This window comes from Rhinopithecus roxellana, chromosome 8 (assembly GCF_007565055.1).
Source record: "Rhinopithecus roxellana isolate Shanxi Qingling chromosome 8, ASM756505v1, whole genome shotgun sequence".
Lineage (NCBI taxonomy): Eukaryota > Metazoa > Chordata > Mammalia > Primates > Cercopithecidae > Rhinopithecus > Rhinopithecus roxellana.
The window spans coordinates 117,884,042-117,906,189 of NC_044556.1; the positions used below are offsets into that span (position 1 = coordinate 117,884,042).

The 22,148-nt window shown below is 38.2% G+C and overlaps 2 protein-coding genes across 10 annotated transcripts in view; one reads left to right on the top strand and one right to left on the bottom strand.

Annotated features, from left to right (window-relative positions):
- Positions 1–1,975: 1,975 nt before the first annotated feature.
- MPC2 (mitochondrial pyruvate carrier 2) lies at positions 1,976–19,674 on the bottom strand. The gene is made up of 5 exons (XM_010371789.2): positions 19,215–19,674; positions 8,329–8,369; positions 4,396–4,480; positions 3,829–3,940; positions 1,976–2,277 (listed from the first exon to the last, which is right to left on the bottom strand). Exons 1-5 carry the CDS (start codon positions 19,321–19,323, stop codon positions 2,241–2,243), a joined length of 384 nt encoding a protein of 127 aa, XP_010370091.2. The 5' UTR covers positions 19,324–19,674; the 3' UTR covers positions 1,976–2,240.
- A 52-nt stretch (positions 19,675–19,726) lies between these two features.
- DCAF6 (DDB1 and CUL4 associated factor 6) overlaps positions 19,727–22,148 on the top strand; it is a 141,441-nt gene continuing 139,019 nt past the window's right edge. For 6 of the 9 annotated variants that reach the window (XM_010371781.1, XM_010371782.1, XM_010371783.1 and 3 more), the window contains exon 1: positions 20,046–20,494. In XM_010371781.1, coding sequence (XP_010370083.1) covers positions 20,398–20,494 — 97 coding nt within the window. In that variant the 5' untranslated portion in view covers positions 20,046–20,397. Of the gene's footprint in view, positions 19,997–20,045; positions 20,495–22,148 lie in introns of those variants that run through there. The other 3 variants (XM_030935411.1, XM_030935412.1, XM_010371788.1) reach the window with 2 other exon arrangements.

Sequence of the window (22,148 nt, forward strand, 5' to 3'; positions counted from 1 at the left end):
TTTTTGTATTATTAGGAGAGACGAGGTTTTACTATGTTGGCCGGGCTGGTCTCGAACTCCTGACCTCAGGTGATTCACTTGCCTTGGCCTCCCAAAGTGCTGGGATTACAGGCGTGAGCCACCAAAGCTGGCCACGATTTAATTTTTAAGATTAAAAAATAGGATAAAGAGTTTTGGGGCAGAAAAGAAGCAAGTGATGGCTGTTGGTCAATGAAACTTCTGAGAAACAAGAAAGGAGGAATGCCTATGATTGTATCTAAATGCTACAATAAATTTGACAAGAGGGACGTAGGAGACCCCGTATAGAAAAGATGTTTTAACGAAAAGGAAGTGAAACACCAAGTCCACATATAAATTTTTAATAAACTTTTTGTGTCTATGTCATATTTCATAATGTTTTTCCTAAATGCTTAACCTAGGAAAAACATACATGTGTGCACACCCATGTCAAACACACAAATGAATTTGTTTATTCTTTTGAGACGGAGTCTCGCTCTGTCTCCCGGGCTGGAGTGCAGTGGCCGGATCTCAGCTCACTGCAAGCTCCGCCTCCCGGGTTTACGCCATTCTCCTGCCTCAGCCTCCCGAGTAGCTGGGACTACAGGCGCCCGCCACCTCGCCCGGCTAGTTTTTTGTATTTTTTAGTAGAGACGGGGTTTCACTGTGTTAGCCAGGATGGTCTCGATCTCCTGACCTCGTGATCCGCCCGTCTCGGACTCCCAAAGTGCTGGGATTACAGGCTTGAGCCACCGTGCCTGGCCACAAATGAATTTAACAGTGTGGTTTATGAAATGAAAGCAGTAATAATTTGACCTTCAGAACCGCTTCATTTTGGACTATGTCAAGCTCTCTAATCTTTTCTCCTTTAATGGTAGACCATGGTTAAGGGACAAATGATAACATACAAGGTTTTCAATTGCTAACTGCCAAATTTTCATAGGTTACAGTATTAATCAAAAAGTTGTTTTGTCTTGTTTCTTCAAATTTTGAAATAACTTGCTTTGCTGACTCATCTGACTATATTTTTAATGAGGACTGGCTTTATTAGCACTTTTAGAAAAAAAGCTCAGCACTCCACATTGAAAGCCAAATCAAATAGATGTATCTGTAGTGTGGAGTAATGTATGCTCAGTCTCTCCTCACAACGGAGCCAAAGGTCACAAACATTTACAGAAAACCTACTTATGTCCCAGGTACTCTGCTAGGCACTTTCCTAACTTGTCTAAAGTCACAGCATAGGCTGGGTATGGTGGCTCATGCCTGTAATTCCAGCACTTTGAGAGGACGAGGCGGGCAGATCACCTGAGCCCAGGAGTTTGAGACCAGCCTGGGCAACATGACAAAACCCTACCTCTACAAAAATAAGCTGGGTGTGGTGGTGTGTGCCTGTAGTCCCAGTTGCTCGGGAGGCCGAGGCAGGAGGATCGCTTGAGCCCAGGAGGTAGGGTTTGCAATGAGCCGAAATCGCGCCACTGCACTCCAGCCTGGGCCACAGAGCAAGACCCTGTCTCAAAAAAAAAAAAAAGTCACAATACATAAGTCATAGAGCTGGGATTCAAATTCAGGTCTGTCTGAATATAGAGTATTTTCTGCTACATTGTATCAGTTACTGAGGGTAATTGAAAAATTTAACACTTATCAGGGACCAGGCACTATGTTAAAACATTATCTCATTAATCTTTACAATGATCCTATTTAAAAATCTGTAGCTGTAAAAGTATTTTATACAACATTTATACAAAAATCATCAAGAATCTTCATGGCAAGTAAAATGTTTTTAAATAGTTTGAGGTCACCTTGATAGTCATTCCACTACCCATTTCTCAGTCTCTTCAGCAAAATTTCCTTTCACTTATAGCTAGCTACCTGACCATCCTACACTAAATAAGCAGATAATTTAATCTTCCAACTTCTTGAATTTGTGTGTTCTTTTATGTACACATGTTGGCTGACTGGAACAGAAGGAGGCAGGGGGTATATATGAGCAACTATGGTTTATTATGGACAAATGGTAGAAAAATGTTACTAATATCCATAGCTAAGTTCCTTAAGTCATGTAGAGAGACTGTTATTACGTTTGCTTTATTTTTCAATTGAATCAAGCACTAGCTACCAGTTGCAGTTAGTTTTATTGTGCCTTCCAAATGCACAGTTAGCTCTGCTTTATCAATAACCAAATAATAAACTAGGTCCCAATGGTCATGTCCACATCTAGATTGTTCAGGTGATCAGGAACTCTTTTATTTGTGTGCTTTAGCTTTTAGTTCTTGGTTATATCTATAAAGAAAACAGAAAGAAAAATAATCATCAATAATAATAGATAAACTTATGGTAAGGAGAGAATGGAAAGCATACTCCATTTCTTCTTTCTTGGTGGTCAAGTAGCTATACAGTTGTAAACAGAATCTTCCTGGGGCACTTATAGGTAGAAATAGGCAGAAGGTAAAGGATTCAAAAAGTTCATTTGCATCTGGATTTTGTTTCAGATAATAAGATGACAACTGCCAAAAAGTTTTTTTTTTTTTTGAGATGGAGTCTCGCTCTGTCGCCAGGCTGAAGTGCAGTGGCAGGATCTCGGCTCACTGCAAGCTCTGCCTCTGGGGTTCATGCCATTCTCCTGCCTCAGCCTCCTGAGTAGCTGGGACTACAGGCACCCGCCACCACTCCTGGCTAATTTTTTGTATTTTTAGTAGTGACAGGGTTTCACTGTGTTAGCCAGGATGGTCTTGATCTCCTGACCTCGTGATCTGCGTGCCTCAGCCTCCCAAAGTGCTGGGATTACAGGCATGAGCCACTATGCCTGGCCTGCCAAAACTTTTAACAGTTTAGCTGACATATAGTTTCCTATGCAAAAGTATTACTTTAATAAATATTCTCATTCTAGAATTCTACAAGAGTGTGACAAACATGTGAACATATGTATAAAGTTTAGTAAAATGTGGTCATCTAGAATTTTTAAATTTATACTCACAAAGCACCTTTCCCAAGAATAAGATCAACAGGTAAAGTAAAATATACTAATCACTAAAGTAAAATATCACTAAAGTAAAATATACTTCTAACCACTAAGGTAAAACATACTTCTGTGATGCAGGCAGGCTATCGGGTTAACAGCCTGTAAACACTTAAATTCACTAATGCTAAGGACCATTTCCTCAATTCTCAATCCAAAGAAGTAACCACAGAGTCAGTCTTTCCTTCCCTTCTGCCATTCCTCGGGCTTCATTTACTATTCCTCCCAGCTTATAATGGAATGGAGAATAGTATAAGCACAAGAAGGATACTTATTCCATGAAGCCAACCATACCTCCTAGGTTTCTCAAAAGATCCTGATTTCAAATATTTGATCATAATGTCATTATCATAAGTCACCGACAATATTAACTACTGAGTAAATAGTTTAAAAATTTCCAGTGCTCATGGAACACTTTCCAATCAAAGCAAAGACCTCACTCTAAATATCATTTCCAATACTACATAATACATTTAAGTTCCAATTTATTATATACAATTGAAAGTGATAAAAGGTTTACATAAGAAATTAATAAATCATAAACTGTATATATTGTCTTAATAAAAGAGATTATGTGAAATGGTTAACCATCTAAATGATGCACAGTTAAATCTAAAAACAAGGTAACATACTGCTTAACTGATTTTAGCCAGTTAACTGGTAAACTTATTCGTAAACCCCTAGACTTTTCTAGAAATGTTAAATTTCTACTTTAGGTACTTCTTGTCTTAGCATTATATATGAATCTTTTAAAAAATTTAGTGCCACCTGAGTAGCTTTTGAAACAGTTTTAAAAATATCTCTGGTAGGCTTACCTCCAAATACGAAAAAGCTGAGAGGCTCCTGCTGTCCCCACAAAGAAATTAACAGCAAACAGACTCCAATTTTTTGGAATAATTACAAGTGAGTACCTTGACCAAATAAACCCTGTTGAAACAAAATGTTACTTTAAAAAGCATACATACTGCTGCAATAACTTCAGTGAATACTTAATATTGAGTAAAGTAATTACAACAATAATGTAGGATGAGGGACAAAGAAATGCTATATTCTGAATTTTCAATAATGTTTCTGTAGCTTAGTGTCACAGAAAATACTCAATTCTTACATGAAAGAGGAATCTCTAGAGTAAAGTGACTATTAACTGTAATTTTCTTCTCACTTTTGCTCATGGCAAAAACCTGAAAAACAAAAGCCCATTCAGATACTTATTCTTCCTCTGACTCTCCCATCCATAATTAATAACTTCCTAGACAAAATACTGTTAATTCCTTTGTGTGTGGGTGTATTTCAAACACTAAGCCACTAAACAAACTGATATAAAACAAAACAAAAATCATTTATGTTCTACAAGGAACACAGAAGATATTTATTTAATTTACCTGTAGCCATCAAAACAGCAGATTGAGCTGTGCTAAGTTTTTCTGCAGGTCTGGCCATATCAGCCAATCCAGCACACACCAACCCCTACAGATTAACACATAGAAAGAAAAAAAGTATGAGTGTGGAGTAATAGTTTTAACTTTAAATTAAGCACAAAACATTTTTGAGATTTCCATAAGTTAGCAGCTATAAGTTTAGTATCCATTCATTAAGAAAATGTAGACTACAACAACAAAAAAGCACAATGAATTAAAAAACTGCTTTTTGAACTAATTTTACTTTGTTAGGTACACTAAGCAGCCTCATATATCTGAAAGCCAGTAGTAGATATATAGATTAGATATATATGTATGCATTATATGCACATATATATTTTGTTTTTTTGTCTACTTATTTCACATATGAATTTATATATTCTTTATATATGTCAGGAACCACTAACCACTAGCATGGAATATACCTGAAAGCTGTTAAGGATATTTGTCTAGATTCTTCCTTTGATGTTTTCTGCCAATGTTATTATTTTTAAATTAAATTAAATTTTAGATTCGGGGTACATGTGCAGGTTTGTTACATGGGTATATTGTGTGATGCTGAAGTTTGGGCTTCTAATGAATTATTTTTTAAAAGTATAAGTATCAGAAAACCTGCTATAATTCTAGTTTTTTGGGTAGATCATATATTATTATTATTATTATTATTATTATTATTATTTTTAGACAGAGTCTCACTCTGTCACCCAGGCTGCAGTGCAATGGTGCGATCTCTGCTCACTGCAACCTCTGCCTCCCAGGTTCAAGCGATTCTCATGCCTCAGCCTCCAAGTAGCTGGGATTACAGGCATGTGCCACTATGCCTGGCTAATTTTTATATTTTTAGTAGAGACGGGGTTTCACCATGTTGGCCAGGCTGGTCTCAAACACCTGATCTCAGGTGATCCGCCTGCCTTGGCCTCCCAAAGTGCTGGGATTACAGGTGTGAGCCATCAGGCCCGGCCTGGCTGTAAGACCACTTTTCTTTAACATCAGCATATATGTGGCCATTTCTCTTCTGTGTTTTTAACACTGTTTCTATTGCAATCATGTGTTTTTACTCCCACCAAATGAGCTGTATTTTTACCAAGTCACTATGTTTGTCCCCCAATCTGTTTATGCCAGTTTTACTTGTTAATGTAATTTATATGATTTAATAAATTTTTTTTTAAACTAAGCTGGAAATTATATAGGATGCACTATAGTATAATTTATCCAGGATAGAAAATGTGGAGCTCAAAAATCCATACACAAATAAAAGCTTTAGCTTTAAAAAAGACTGATTGTCAAAGAATATATATTTATATCCTTTAGGTTAAAATAAAATATTTAAGGTACATAGGTTTTTTTTCCCCAGATTATCCACTTTGACCTTTATGATTAGTTATGTGGTTTCAACTAAAGTGGTTACGAAGGACTCTACTACAGTTGTATGTTTGAAGGCACACAGTCTAAGAGTCTTAATGTTATAGAACATATGTGGCTTGCAGAAGCTACTGTTATGTGACATGTATAGAATTCTACAGATTAATTATCAAATACTCTGGGATAATAAAACACAGTAAGAGGTACATAAGGTAAGTATCTAATAGAAGTCTCCCGACCAGAGAACAAAACACAGAAGTTTCTATTGCTATGCTGTCATCTGGAGACTATGCATGATTTCAGCATGTACTTAAAATAGATGCTCTTAAAGAGACAGATAGTCAAGAAGGCATTTATGAGTATATAATGCTGTCAACATCTCACAACAGTAATGAACCAGGTCAAATAAACACCAAAGTTACTGATAAAATCAATAAACTCCTAAACTGTGGTAAATTCGAGGTCAAAGAAGCCCCTAAATTTATTGTGAACAGATGAAATCACTCAAACTTTTTTAATGATTGGATACTTCAGCAATCAATTTCACTATAAAGACATATAATTACTACGTAATTTTAAGTGCAGGTGGTGAAAGAAGGAAATGGTAATGTAACTTCCATTAGTACAGCGGGTTTTAGGATCTTTTCTCAATACGTAGATACGAAAAAAAAAAAAAAACAAAACTGCTTCCTAGATCTCTGTAAAATACAGTTCCCAAATCACTTATATTCTAATCTTGTCACTTCATAGTTGAGGAGACAAAAATGACAAAGAGACTAAACTTGTCCAAGGCCATAGATTGAGTCATAACCAATTCTAACTCTAACATTCTCAACCACTTGAATTTACAACTGAGTTTCTGAATTGTTCTAACCATTTTAATAGTACATTTAAGAGAATTACAACAGCCCATCACTCAACAACAACAAAAAACAACTTGATTAAATTAAAAACAGGCAAAGGACTTGAATAAATATTTCTCCAAAGAAAAAACACAACTGATGAATAAGTACAATAAGTATATGTTCAGCATGACTAATCATCAGGGAAATGCAAATAAAAACAAGATATCTAACACCTATTAGGTGCCTATCATAAAAATGAAAACAAAAACGCTCCCCCATCAAAAGTTAACAAGTGTTGATGAGGATGTGGAGAAATTAAAACCCTTATGAATTGCTGGTAGAAATGTAAAATAATGTAGTTGCTGAGGAAAACAAAAAATATTAAGCAGAATAATCATATGATCTAGCAATTCAGCTTCTGGGTGTATACTAAGAAGAATTAAAAGTATTGACTTAAAAAGGTATTTGTACATCAATGTTCATGGTAGCATTATTCACAGCAAAAATGTGGAAGCAAACCAATTGTCCAATCAACATATAGATGAATAAACAAAATGTAAATACATACAATGGAATGCTATCTAGCCTTAAAAAGAAAGGAAATTCTGACACATGTGACATTAATGTACCTTGTGGACATTATGCTAGGTGAAATAAGCCAACTACAAAAAGACAAATACATTTTGATTCCATTTACAAGAGGTACTTAGAGTAGTGAAATTCATAGAGACAGAAGGTAGAATGGTGGTTGCCAGGGACCGGGAGAAGGAGAATGGGGAATTATGGGTACAGAGTCTTACTTTTACAAGATAAAAAGGGTTCTGGAGATTGGTTAACAATGATGTAAATGTACTTAACACTACTGAACTGTACATTTTGAAAATGGTTCAGATAGTAAATTTTATGTGTATTTTACCACATAAAAAAAAAAGCCTACAGACCAGTAGTTTTCAAACGTTAGAGGGCATCAGAGAATCATCTGAAGAGGTTATGAAAACACATCTCACTGGACTCCACGTCTAGAGTTTTAGATTTAGTAAGTCTGTGATGGGGCCTGACAAGTTCTCAAATGACACTGAGAAGCACAGTTATAGAACCAAACTGGCCCTTTCAACATAAAATCAATGATTTGCTACAAACAGCCACCACAATTGTTTTTTTTTCCAGCTAAGTGAGAACTTTAAGAAAGAAAACTCTGGGGAAGAGTAAAAGCACTGGGCTTGGAGTCAGAAGTCCTAGGTTCCGACATTTACCAAATGGTAATATTTATACCCGAATAAATCCATCTGCTTTTTGAGACTAACTTGCCTTACCTATATTTTGGTGTTAGCACCTTCAGTTCTCATACTTAATTAATAATAAAAGTTAACTTGGGGGTTCTAACTAGTTTAATGCTTTACTTAGTAATAAAATTTCAGAATGAAATTTCATGTCCCTATGGTACACAATTGTAAGTTTTTTGGTAACAAGTATGTTCCCAGAAGGCCTCTTATCTAAAGAGTTCAGAAAAACTAAAGTAGATAGTTGCTTTATGTAGAAAATGGTATGTCTGAGAATATTTGCCATGAAATAATTGAAAGGCATACCAAGAATATTCTAAAGCATATTCTTCATAAAAGTTACTTCAAATTAGTAAATTCCTATTAAGGAATTTTTCTTTCAGTAGCTTCTGCAAAAACTCAAGACTTACCCATTTCATAATTGGAGCCCAGAAAAAAACTGTTCTGGGACCTGAAAAAAGAAAAAAAGAAAAGAAAAATTCAGGAATAAACCAAATATCTTATACATGTCTTTTAACAGCTGTCACCAAATTTTAAAAACCAAAAGATTTATCAATCTATTTTTAACCACTTTTACTATGCTTTTTGCATACTTTGTATTTCAGTTAACATTTAGAGAGTTACCACAGTATTACAGTACAGTTGACCCTTGAATAACACAGGTTTGAACTGCACAGGTTCAACTATATGCAAAATTTTTTCAGTAAATATACTGCCATATAAAAACATTTTAGGGAACCTTGATTCTAATGTACTTTCATACTAGTTTTACACTCAAGTAATACTCTCATCCCAAGTGAAAATGAACCCAGTGATAACACCCCATTTTTGTGCATTTTGGCTGAATTACTATAACAAATAGTTGGTTAATCTTAACATTAAGCAGCAAAATTTGAAAAATGTAAAAATGGCAGTTGCTTCCCTGCAACTTTTGCTTAGTATGTAGGTTTTGAAAAGTATTACCAGATAGTGCAAACTACTTGCCTTTAGCCTTAAGTGATAGCAATGCTACACATTCTATCCTCCACAATTTAACATAGTCCTCGATATTTTTATCCTTCTCAAACTAATTCACATTATTCTTACAGCAAATTCATTAATTCAATGTCATTTTAAAATCTACCACAGTACATTTTACATATTTTACTCTATTTGTAAATGTATGTATCTATCAAGATTATGACTTCCTCGAAGCTAGTGGCTCAATATTATTTATACTTGTATCCCTATGACCTAATACAATGTAGAATATTAAATAAAAAGGAAAGTTAGCAAGTAGAGTTGGAAGCAGTTTATACTAATATTTATTACTGTAATATATATGTATGTGTATATACAATATATAGATATATACACACACATATACAAATAACCTTTTTTTTGTTTTTGAGACAGAGTCTTGCTCTGTTGCCCAGGCTGGAGTGCAATGGCACAATGTCGGCTCACTGCAACCTCCACCTCCTGGGTTCAAGTGATTCTCCTGCCTTAGCCTCCCAAGTAGCTGGGATTACAGGCGCCTGCCACCATACCCGGCTAATGTTTTTGTATCTTTAATAGAGACGGGGTTTCACACCATGTTGGCCAGGCTGGTCTCAAACTCCTGACCTTGTGATCTGCCTGCCTTAGCCACCCAAAATGCTTGGATTACAGGCGTGAGCCACCGTGCCTGGCCACAAATAACTTTGAAAGTACTTTAAAATCGTAAGTTGTTTTTATCAGCCTGATACTTAAATATCTGATAAGTCTGGCTTATGCGTTTAATAGTTTTAAAATATGCTTGCTGATTTTCTAATTTAATCCTAAAGTCCTACAGCAATCTAAATTTCATTTTCTCATTCTTCAGAGAAGCTGGGTATCATCATTAGAATAATTCTTCAAACACTAGAAAGATCATGGCACAAATCCTGTGGTTCCTTGTGGGCCTACTCAGTCCATTATAATGTTAAACTTTATTTTCTCACATACATCTGGTATCTAACCATTTTTACATTTTCTTGTGTACGTTTGAATTTTCCGTATTTTAAGTTGTAGAATAAATCTAGAAACAGTGCTGAAACAGCTGGTGAGAGAATTTAAACTATAAAGGAGTTCTAAATTTTGATGTTCTTATAGCTGAGTGAAAAACCTATCTATATTCAGTTTCTGTTATCCAGTTCTCTAAACAGCATTGTTCTGGGCACAGCCACCATACATATAGAACTCTAGCCACATCCTTTTCTCTCTACAAGATATAAAATAATTTAGTTTCTTCTTTGGTTAAGACTAGGCTGGAATTTGAAAAGAAATTTTTATGAAGGGAAAAAGGGGAATATAAAAGAAAACATGAAGCCATTGAGTGTCAGAATATATAATCCTAATTTAACTAAATCTCAGCCCAGGTCAGCGGTTCTTAACCAGGAGTGTCCCCGCCAGGGGAATTTTTAGTTGCCCAACTGTGGTGCTCCAACTGCTGCAGATGCTGCTGCTGACGCTGTTGCTGCCATCTCGTGGGTAGAGGCCTGGGATGCTGTTAAACATCCTCCAATGTACAGGACAGCTGCTCCAAGAAAGTAGAAGGTTAAGAAATCCTGGCCTAGGCCAACTGATAAGCTGGGCAAACATTCAACCAGTTTCATGCTATTTTATGGATCTTCAGTTTATGCTGTCCCTTCTCAATATCCTGCTTAGTCTTTACCTAACTCCTATCCATCAGAAACTCATCTCAGGTTGCATCTCCCCAAGGAAGCCTTAAAAAAACAAACCAAAAAACTACAGGATAGGCTAAATGCTCCTTCTCTTAACTACCAAAGCAGCCTGTATATTCTTCTATCATTTTCTGTTAAAATGATTATTTATGCATTTGTCATATTAACCCCAAGACAAGGTCCGTTTCTTAACTTCCTTGACAAGTAATAAGTATGTGGCAACAGAACTGAATTGGATTCACCATGTTCAGGATAGACGCTAATCAAGATATTCAAACTTTGTGTCTGACCCAGAATTTGCCTCAACACTGTTTCATCCTCAAGGCTGGAATTTGCTGTTTACTCATCTCTAGGGACATTAGGTTCCCTTTATGCCAAGGATATATTAGATTTCACTTATTAGTTACTCTACTCTTAGACCACGGCTCTCTTCCCGAGTCTGATAACATAATACACTAATCCTATAAAACAGTCTTTTCAAACTCTCTGGAAATTTAGGGTGAGATTCTGGGATTCCTATCATTACACCTGGTTCATTTTTCTTTGTCACACACAGTGTCTCTCGCTCATATGCATTATCAATTACTAAGTTTAATTTTTATCCTGGCATGGAGTTTCATCAGTCAAGAGTCAGTCAGTGTATTGTTTTAGTCAAGAGTCAGTCAGTGTATCGTTTTAGTCTCTCACTGAATGGGTGTTCATTTTTACTTTGAACTCTTCAGTAGACTTCTCTTGTTCTATTTCAAAGCTGGACTTTCTCTTGTCACCCCAAAACTGTTTTCTGAGAAAAGCCTCTAGATTCTGGTTCCAAGCTTAAATGGTTGACAAGCTTAAATGGTTGATCCTTTGGGGTTAATGAACAGTCAGTCTTTTCAGTAAGTTTGCCTGGTAACTAATTTACTAAACTGCCCGGAGCTAGGTAATAGTTTTACAATATTAACAGCATGCCCTTCCCCACCAAACCAAACAAGAACTGAAAAAACTTCAGACATCAAATTATGGTTGCTAGAACCTGGACCAAGAGAGGTATTTTAGTGAGTGAATAATTTTAAACTATGAAAACAAGCTCTAATTTCAGTTTAACAACTGCTATGTACTAAACAGAAAAATAGCAGTAGCAAATACATAAGATCTTCTAAATTGCTATTTTTTCTGAGATACTAGAAGATGTGGACAAGTGACAAAATCAGAGTCTAATATCTACAAATGCAAACAGTGTTTTCTTAACTGTTAAAAAAAGAAAAAATGGTCACACAATGGGTTAACAAAATTTTAAAGAAAACTTAACCCTTTCATTTTAATGCTAATTAGCATTCAATTAACATTTCTTAGCTTTTTTTCTGTAAGAGTAAATAAGTCAAATAAAGCTAGACAAGTACATTTAGACATATATAAATCAGATACAGAGGGTGTCTTCCAGAAAACAGCAATTGATCAACAGTGGATATGGTAGTGAAAAAACATTCCAACTTACTTCAACATTTCTAAACATAAAGTTTTGACAAAACAAAGCACTTAGAAATAGGTATCACTCAAATAGTGACAATACAATGTCACGTGTGTCATTCTAGACCTAGAAAACACAGGCTTATGTTCTGTACAATGACACAGCTATTCTCATGGGAGAGCATAAAAATAGATAATTATGACACGTGAAATGATTATAATACCATGATATTAGAATAAGCAGATGTATAAACTAACAGATACCTGGCTAACATCCATTATGATAAATGAAATAACTTGATTAGGTGGAAACTTTGAACTGCTGAAAATATACTGAAGAAAAATCTCCTCATAAGACATTAATTTATAGCCCAAGATGAAGAAAATTGTCCACATCAGACATACTATATATTCTTTTAGAAAAACAATTAACACATTTTCATCTTGTTTCTTAGAACACTACTACTGGATGTTGAAGAAGGCCTCCAATGCTGACAATTTAGAAACATTAAACAAATATTTAAAATGTCTATACATTTAGGCTGGGCACGGTGGCTCACACCTGTAATCCCAGTACTTTGAGAGGCCAAGGCAGGTGGATCACCTGAGGTGGGGAGTTTAGACCAGCCTGACCAACATGGAGAAACCCTGTCTCTACTAAAAATACAAAATTAGCCGGGTGTGGTGGCACATGCCTATAATCCCAGTTACTTGGGAAGGCTGAGGCAGGAGAATCGCTTGAACCCGGGAGGCAGAGGTTACAGTAAGCCAAGACTGCACCACTGCGCTCCAGCCTGGGCAACAAGAGCAAAACTCTGTACCAAAAAAAGAAAAAAAAAAGTCTATACATTTTAAACTATGAACTATTTTCAAGAATAATGAAAAATACAGACTATAAGTTATTTTGTGTTTTGTCTTATTTTTAAAGTGAAACTCATGTTTTTAAATTCAAACTTTTCATAGAATTTGAGAAATTCTACAAGTGAACACCATAAGCAAATAATGACAGAAATTTTCAAATTAACAAATTTAGTTGCCTTGAACTTCGATGAACCTATCAATAAACTGACATAAACTTACTTCCTAATTTCCTTATTTGAGAGAAATTACTGTTAATAAAATATTATATGAATTTTACCCAGAAAGTAGGCCACCTATTGTATATATGATTCCCTCCCTAAGTAAAGACTTACTTTTTGGAATAGAATAGGTAATTTTCACTCTCAAGCACATATACACACTTACAAATACTGAATTGAGGTATTCACTATATCCCTCTGTGAAAAATCAAGTTTCTTACTGAATGCTAAGAGGTCATAAAATCACTAAATTTCCCTACCTCTTCCCATCCCTTTCATGCCACTCCTTTGTTACTTTTTAACACCCCTCTTAATTCCTTACATTACACAAGTTTACCTGTTTACTATCATGTGACAAACTAGATACAAATCCTTCCAATATGTAAAGGTTAATCTTTGATGTGGATACTGATGGCTAAAAATCATTCATTTTTATTTGTGCCAAAGCTAGTTCTGATTTAACACTAAGAACATGACTAAGCTACCATTTAGAACCATATAATTTTAATATTTTCCACAATGCCTTGGAAATAGCTATCACTAAAATAGTACCCAAAACATCATGGGTAATGTTTTTTAAAATGTTGACTGAAAATACACTTTGGTTTGAAATTCCAGAGTAAAGAACAGGTAAAGCGACTAAAATAGCCAAGATGCATCTTAGGGATGATACGTTTTAAATTTACTTATTTCTTCAGGTACGAAGAATCAGTTACTTTTAGATTTAGAGAGACTGTTGAAATCATCTACTGTAGGCACTCATAAATCAGGCAAATGAGGCCCAGTAAACAAATTACTTGTTCAAAATAAATAACTCAGCAAGGATAAAAAACTAGATCCCTAAATCATCATCTAACAATTATATGACTTTCTCCAATGAAATCTGAGTTTCCCGAAGGTTCTGAATGTAGGAAAAGTCCTAAGAGAATACCAAATTATAGATTATTAGATGGAAAAGACTTTAAGGAAAGTCCAAGCTCCCTCATTTTTATAAATGAAAAAGATGAGACACTAACAAGTTAAGTAATTTGTCTTACACTCAGGAAATTTAGGGTGAATTCTGGATAGTGCAAGGACTAGAACACAGTTTCTTTGATCCCAGTCCTCTTTCTACTATACCATACTGCACTTTAAACATATTTCATTCTCTGCTATAGGCAAAATTAATATTTTTACATGACCTGGAAATGAAAAGCTATTTATAGCTTTTCTTAGGGCTTTTTTCTCCTTTAGCACATCTGCATAAACAGTTTTAATTTCTTAAAATTAGTTTAAAAGCAGGATAGCACAGAAAAAATATGTTAAGTGTTGAACAACTACATCAAGGGTGATATTCCGCTCTGTCACCCAGGCTGGATTGAGTGCAGTGGCACGATCTTGGCTCACTGCAACCTCTATCTTCCGGGTTCAAGCAATTCTCCTGCCTCACCCTCCAGAGTAGCTGGGATTACAAGTGCGCACCACCATGCCCAGCTAAATTTTGTATTCTTAGTAGAGATAGGGTTTTACCATGTTGGGCAGGCTGGTCTCCAACTCCTGACTTCAGGTGATCCGCCCGCCTTGGCCTCCCAAAGCGCTGGGATTACAGGTGTGAGCCACTGTGCCTGGGTGATATTCCTTTTTATGAACTCTTCTGAGAATATAAACTCTGGGTGGGTGGGTTGTTATTTTATCCACTGATTTATCCCGACTGCCAGAATAGTATACAATAGGCCCTCTATAAATATTGAATAATTCAACTTTCTTGGTAGCTGATTGTTTGAAGATATTCTATTTTTCACTAATATTTTACAATTGTATTTGAAATTCTAATTTTACATCTATTTTAGTTATCTCTTTAAATAAAGTTATTGCTTTAAAAATAATATATGTATATTTAGTGTAAATATTTAAACATATTAAATATACACTTAAGAATATATATGGACATATATTAATATCTTAGACTGGCATTTAGATTCTTCACTGACAATCTGTGGCAACAAAATAAGTTCTAACAGAGATGCAACTGAAACTATGTAGGTATGTACACTGATTATTGGTCCACATTTGATTTTATTTACATATAATAGAACAATATATATTTGAACTAAGTTGTATTTAACTATCTACTGTAACATCAATTCTCTTAGCACTGAATTTAAAATTTTTATGATACAGATATTTCCTTATAAACACTGATAACACTGGTTCATTTAATTTATTTTTATTTAAAAAGAAATATCTTCTAGGTCTTTAAAATTAAGCTAATTATCTTATCTAGGAAAAATGCAAATATTCTTATTTAGAATTTAAAGTAACTTTTCCCATGAGTCTTCAGAGGGAACCCATGTAATGTTGAGAATGATATTCTCAGCACCAGCACACTAAGCACTGCAACAAGTTTCAGAGAATTATTTTTTCAAAAGCTCTTCCATGTAAGCCAAAATGTAATTCAATAAAAGGAGAGCTACAATGCGTTAAAATGATATGGTTCGGATAGCTGTTTTTGGGACTAACTTCACCAAAGGATAGTTTTTAGACTCTTCAGAGCTGTGGTCTTCCAGCTCCTTTTGAACATATGCCCCATCAGTAAAAAACAATTTGAGCATACATCCTCTTTATAAATCGTTTATATATTTATAAATTATATAGAATTACTGCCCTAATATATTTTTGTATTACAGAATGTGCACACAATGAAAAATTTAGATGGATGAAATAACAGTAAATGTTAATAGAAGTTCTATGATTTTCTTCTTACGTTCCAATGTTTCATTGTGTGCACCCCTTGGGATGACTCACCCCGTTCTGGAACTCACAAATACAAATAAATGACACTCCTCCACTGCTAATTTTTTGTTTTCCTTAATTAAGCTTTTAAGAAAACATTGAGGCCAGGTGTGGTTGCTCACACCTGCAATCCCAGCACTTTGGGAGGCCAAAGCAGGTGGATCACCTGAGGTCAGGAGTTTCAGACCAGCCTGGCCAACATGGGGAAACCCCGTCTCTACTAAAAACACAAAAATTAGCTGGGTATGGTGGCACGCGCCTGTAATCCCAGGTATTCAGGAGGCTGAAGCAGGAGAATCGCTTGAACCCAGCAGGCCAAGGTTGCAGTGAGCCCAGATCATGCCACTGCACTCCAACCTAGGGAACAGAACAAGACTTTGTCTCAAAAAAAAAAAAAGAAAAGAAAAGAAAAAATAACATTGGGCAACATAACTTCAAGGTTATTTCTTTGACAAACACTGGAGTACAGCTATGCAACTGGCTAGTGTGGAGTCACATATTTTATAGTCAGGTGGGGGATAATGCGGGGACTGACATCCTTTTTGTGAGTTGAGGAACTTGACTGGGACACATTTGGCTAGAACTCTATTCCTTCTCTACAGAGGCAGATCATGACATGCCAGCAACAACACATAGGCAAATGGATAATGAGAGCCTCAAAACTCTGGGTCATAGGTCAGAGATGCAATACTGTGACTAAAATATATATCTATACATAAAAACATTCTTTTTTTTTTTTTTTGAGACAGAGTCTCGCTCTCTTGCCAGGCTGGAGTGCAATGGTGCGATCTTGGCTCACTGCAACCTCCGCCTCCTTGTTTCAAGTGATTCTCCCGCCTCAGCCTCCCAACTAGCTGAGATTACAGGCACCTGCCACTGCGCCTGGCTAATTTTTGTATTTTAGTAGAGATAGGGTTTCACCATGTTGGTCAGGCTGCTCTTGAACCCTTGACCTCAGGTGATCCGCCCACCTCAGCCTCCCAAAGTGCTGGGATTATAGGCGTGAGCCACCGTGCCCCACTAAAAACACATTCTTGTTACCTGTTGAGACATACAGTGTCAGCGATAAAATTAAATCTCAAAAATTTAGAATCAGCAATGTATGATTTCCAACTGTTAAAATTATAGCATTTCATATCATTTAATAAACTCCTTGTAGTTGAATCTAGACAAATGTTTCAATGATAATTCAATAACAAATACTGTTAGGCAAAATAGTATGCAAAATCCTTGAATATTCACTCTGGATAACTCTTAAGACAATAATCAGTGTTTCCTTAGATTTTATTCCATACTCATTAGTCAACATATTTTTCAAGTTCCTCCATTTCTATACTGGTGTGCCTCCAACTTGTCGATCATAAATAATTTTGCTGTAATAGATATCCTTACTCTGTACGTTGTTCAAATCTTAGAACTGACAGTTATTGAGAGTCTAAGTGCGAACGCTGTGCTGCATGTTTTGGAGACAGACATTAGATCATCTGATTTTCACAACAATCCTGAAATGATGATATAATTACTCCCATTTTATAGATTAGATAACTAAGGCAGGAATTTAGGGTCAAGGTCACACAGCCAAGACTGAAACATAGGTCTATCTCCCTTCAAAGCCTAGCTCCTTTTACTACACTGAAAAAGGGGGTTAAAATAACTGAATGAATCCAAGGATTTTCAGATGAAATGCACATCCTACAAGTGAAAGGTAATCCCTCTTCATTCTGAAAGCTGACTAGTATTTTAAGCAATAATTACAGGTGGCTAAAAACTAAAGCCTTGGAAAGGATCAAGATAAGACTACCCTCCAATTTCGTAGTATTTTAAGTATTTTAAAATTACCCTTATTCTGCCATGCCCTTATCCTACAGCTAAAACACAAAGCTTGAGGGTCAGAGTTGACTTCACGTTCAGTTGACTCTGTAAAGCCCATATTATTACCAAAAGCATAGCTCAACCCTCCTTTCCTGAAAATCTTATGCCACAAATTATGCCACAAAACAGAGCATAATTCCAAAAAAACCTAAATGTTAAAAGAACTAAACGGCAAATAAACTCTCCTTAATGATCAGTTTTATAATGGGTTCAATATTGCAGTAAATAATATTAAGGGTTAAAGTACAGTATAATTCGGATGTTCAATTCATTCCATTATCAAACTGGAAGTCAGATTTAGTAACCAGTTCAGACTACAGAGAGCTGGTTCATAATCAGATAATGGGAGAACTAGACAACTTTCCTAATGATACCAACTGCAGAATACAGATTTTAACTATGTAGGAGAAAAAAAGCCACTTTTCGGGTACTACTCTAGTCTTTCAATTTACAACACATTTTCTAGTTTGCCAAGTCTTAGGCTTGAAAAAGACCTCAGAACATATCTGACGTTAGCCTCTAGCCAAATAAGTATTATTACAACTCACTTTAGAGAAGAGGTAACAGAATTCTAGATCTTAAGGGATTGGAATGTTTCAGTTTCTTATAGAGTTTTTTTTTTTTTTTTTTTTTTTTTTTTTTTTTTTTTTTTACCCACAAGAACACAAGTTTTCCAGTAGGCCAAGAGAGATGTAACATTTACTGAGCATTTACAAAGAGTCAAGCACATATGTTATCTGTCATTCTCGCAGACCGCATATTACACAACAGAGATCTAGGCTTTTGCTCAAGGTCACAACTATAATAAGTGGTAGAAGAGAATGAAATCCAGGTCTGTCTACACAAAAAGCTCTGGGTAGAGCTTGTTCAACAATTTCATAAATAAGGACAGATTTAAAGAAACACACTGGACCTATGGGATGAGAAATGACACTGACTCAACCCTGGATGAAGTAAAGCATGCAGTTTGGGGGAGGGCTCAGTCTGCAGGCCTCTGCCAGGAGTAGCTGAAGAAAGTGTGACCTTTACTCCAAACCTTACAGTGCGACAAGCCACCCACCCAGCTCTGCCTAGTGTGGGTTAATATGCCACAATTCGAAAAGAGAAAAAGAATGAGTGTTTCATGGTGGCTCCAGACACTTTCGTGGCCGCAGAAGTTGAGAAGGCTCAAATTTGGAGGTCAGGTTTGGGTTGGAGTCCTGCGTAAGGGAGCGGATAGGTGGGGAAGGGCGCTGACTTGAGATACGTTGGCTTAGGAAGAGATGTTGCAGGAGAGAGGGTGAAATGCAGAGGCTAGGAGAGTAAACGGCTTCACCTGAAGGGAAGGAAGGAGTTGGGGCTGTGGGATGCCTCTAGTGGCAGTTGTCAGAGGGCCTCTAAAAGGTCCATTTTAGAGGAAGGGGGAAGGAAGGTCTCGATAAGGAGCCATTCAGGGTCCATTACCTGCTGGATGGTTGTACAACGGCCTCAATTTCTCGGGCAGCATCAGCTCCACTTTATCGTGAAGCCGGTGGTAGGTGGCCCGCAGGCCTCGGGCACCGGCGGCCGACATCGCCGCCGAGGGATCGTGAGCAGCCGGGTGGGAGCGTGGCTCTGTTCTCGTCCCTGGCTGACAACGAAGGGGAGCTAGTTACTTTTCCTTGCCACGACGCCTGCCGTCCGTATATCGCCTGGAGAGCCCTTCCCGCGGCTCTCGCTGCCCCGCAGTGAACCAACAAGCTGCCGCCCGCGCCCCGCGAAGGTTGAGGGGGCGGAGGCTGCCAACGGCCCGCCCCTGGTCCGCCTCCGCCCCGGCAGGAGAGACGGAGGAGGAGCCTCGGCAACAGGTGCCAAAATAATCACCTCACCGAGTCCGCCCAGCGCCCTGCTGGCAGCGCGCTTGCGCAGGCCGAGCCGCCCGCCAGGATTGGCCCGCCCCGAGGCGCGGGTGGGGTCCAGTGGAAACCTCCTCTTTCTCCCCCCAGCCCTCGAGGCCATGTTGGAGAAGGGAAAGTGAAGCTGCGCCGGCTCTACTGCCCCTTAACTTTGACTAAGCAGGCCCGTAGTTAAAATGGGCTTTTCGGGCCTTCAGTGCCTAAAGATGATGCTGCACTATTCTGTTGCTTCTTTTGACTGGAGACTCGTGAGCGAGAGACTACAGAATTGAGTCGCTTCTCTCTCTACTCCTCTTTCATCCCTAGCGACTTAAGAATCTGGTTAGAGTGGCCCGAATGCATTCTTCCACGGTGAGGGCAGCAGCGGCACACACCAGCCTCAGTCCCCACGGTGGTCGTCATCTCGCGAGAAAGGGTTGGCGGGGAGGGTATCCAGGACGAGGAGAGGGAGGAGTCGCCATCGCCTCCGCCTCCGCCTCCTCCTGTTGGAGGGGGGCCGAGGGAGGAGACTGTTGCTGATCTTTGGATGTTCTGGTTAGTCTAAGAAGGAGAGTATGAGGCGAGCTCCGGCCCGGGTGCGGCCGGGCTTCGGGGGCCCAGGCGCGGCTGCTGCCACCGCCATCTAACGCTGCGCCCTGGAGGCCCGGCGCGCGGATGGTGCCGGTGCGGCTCGGGTGTTGATCCGGTGTTCCCTCCCCCTCCTCCCCTCCCCCACGCGGTGGTCTCCCCTCCCACCCGGCTCAGGCAGAGCCATGTCTCGGGGTGGCTCCTGCCCACACCTGTTGTGGGACGTGAGGAAAAGGTCCCTCGGGCTGGAGGACCCGTCCCGGCTGCGGAGCCGCTACCTGGGTGAGCGGGGGCCCCGGGGCGGAGGCGCTGAGGTCGCCGCCCAGAGTGGGGGAGGGGGCGCACTGCCGGGGTTGTTGGAGGTGGGACAGCGTCTCGGCGAGGGTGCCCCGAGACTCTGGGGTGTTGGGTGGGGCCTCGGTCGCCGAATCCCGTGCCGGTGCCTCCCCAAATCAAGCCCCCTATGCTTGCTGCCAGCCGCCGCCCTTGCTGGGTTTTCCTCGGAGGGCCGGGCCGAGGGCAGAAGGTACTGGCTTGTAAAGGTGTTGGGGTCGCTAATGGGTTGGGACTCGGGGGACTTGCGGAGCCTCCAGGAGCTGCCGCGTTTAGAGCAAAAGTTAGCTCTTTTGCTCTTTTCCAGTGCGCTCTCCCCGCTGAGCCGAAGAACCTAAGTTGTTGCCCACCCTTGTCTTCAATCTCCAGAGGGTTTAGGTGTCGGCTGCGACGCGTTGACCACCCTCAGGGACTTCACGCTCCAGACAGAATCCGTGTAAACTGTTCTTGCGGCGCTGAGCCAAAACCTAAAAGTGATAGCTGAGCTCTCCCCACCCCCGCGCGCTCTCCCAGTTCCACTCTGTTCTTCGGTTCGTTTTGACCGCTTAAAGGTGGTGTAGGGTTTCACGTTCCTTTTCCCACCCCTGGAAAACACACTTGGCATTTACAGTTTCTTAGTTAAGCTTTCTAAAAACAACCTTCAATACTTGAGGGAACAGTATTCCACTTTTTTCGTTTTGCATAACTGTTTTTTATTTTTTTTTTGAGGCTTCTGGGTCACGCTCGAGTCAACTAAAAAGTTTGGTTTCGTAAAAATGGACGTACCTAGTAAAGGTCTTTTTTGTTTCTTGCTGTATACTCTTCATTACTCTTTCTATTTGGAGATACGGCAAACAACATCAAACAAAATTTTTTTCTTTACAGTTTTGTTGCTGTCATTTGTTTTTGATTTCAAGTAAAGAGAAGAAAATGAAATCTCATTACAGCCAACAGTTCTGGTTTGTAAATTATTTAAGAAAAGTTAGCATGCAATTTTTTAATTCTTGCTTTTTAGTGTCTCAAGTAAAATACGAATACATTTTGTAGAAGCTCAATACAAATGAAGCAAAAATCCCTTTGATCCCTCCCATTCAATTTCACTCCGCCACCCTTAGAGATAATATTTTCTGTTTTCTGAATATTCTTCCAGACCTTTTTGTTTGCATTCTTACAAGTACATATGTATATGTGCAAATGCTAGGGTGTGTGTGTGTGTGTGAGAGACACCTGAATACATGGTGTCATATCGTAAACATTGTTTTAACTTCTCCACATTTTGGAGATCTTTCCATGGCAGTAAAAATAGATTATATCTTTTAAATTATTACATAGTATGTAATATTGTGAAGTACCGTAGTGTACTCAACCATTCTTCTTTAAGTGGACGTTCGCCCTTACAGCATTGTAATGAACATCATTGTACAAGCTTTTGTGCATTTGTTGTAGGATAAGTACCTAGAGTGGTGATTAATCATTTTAAAATTGAACATAGCTAGAGTCTGCTTTTTAAAACTATTTACCAAAAAAAGTGTGCAATATTTCTTTTAGAATTTATTTGTGGAGAGAGAACTTAATTTTAGCTTAATAAAACAAACGTTAACGTTGTTTTGCATGAATACATTGA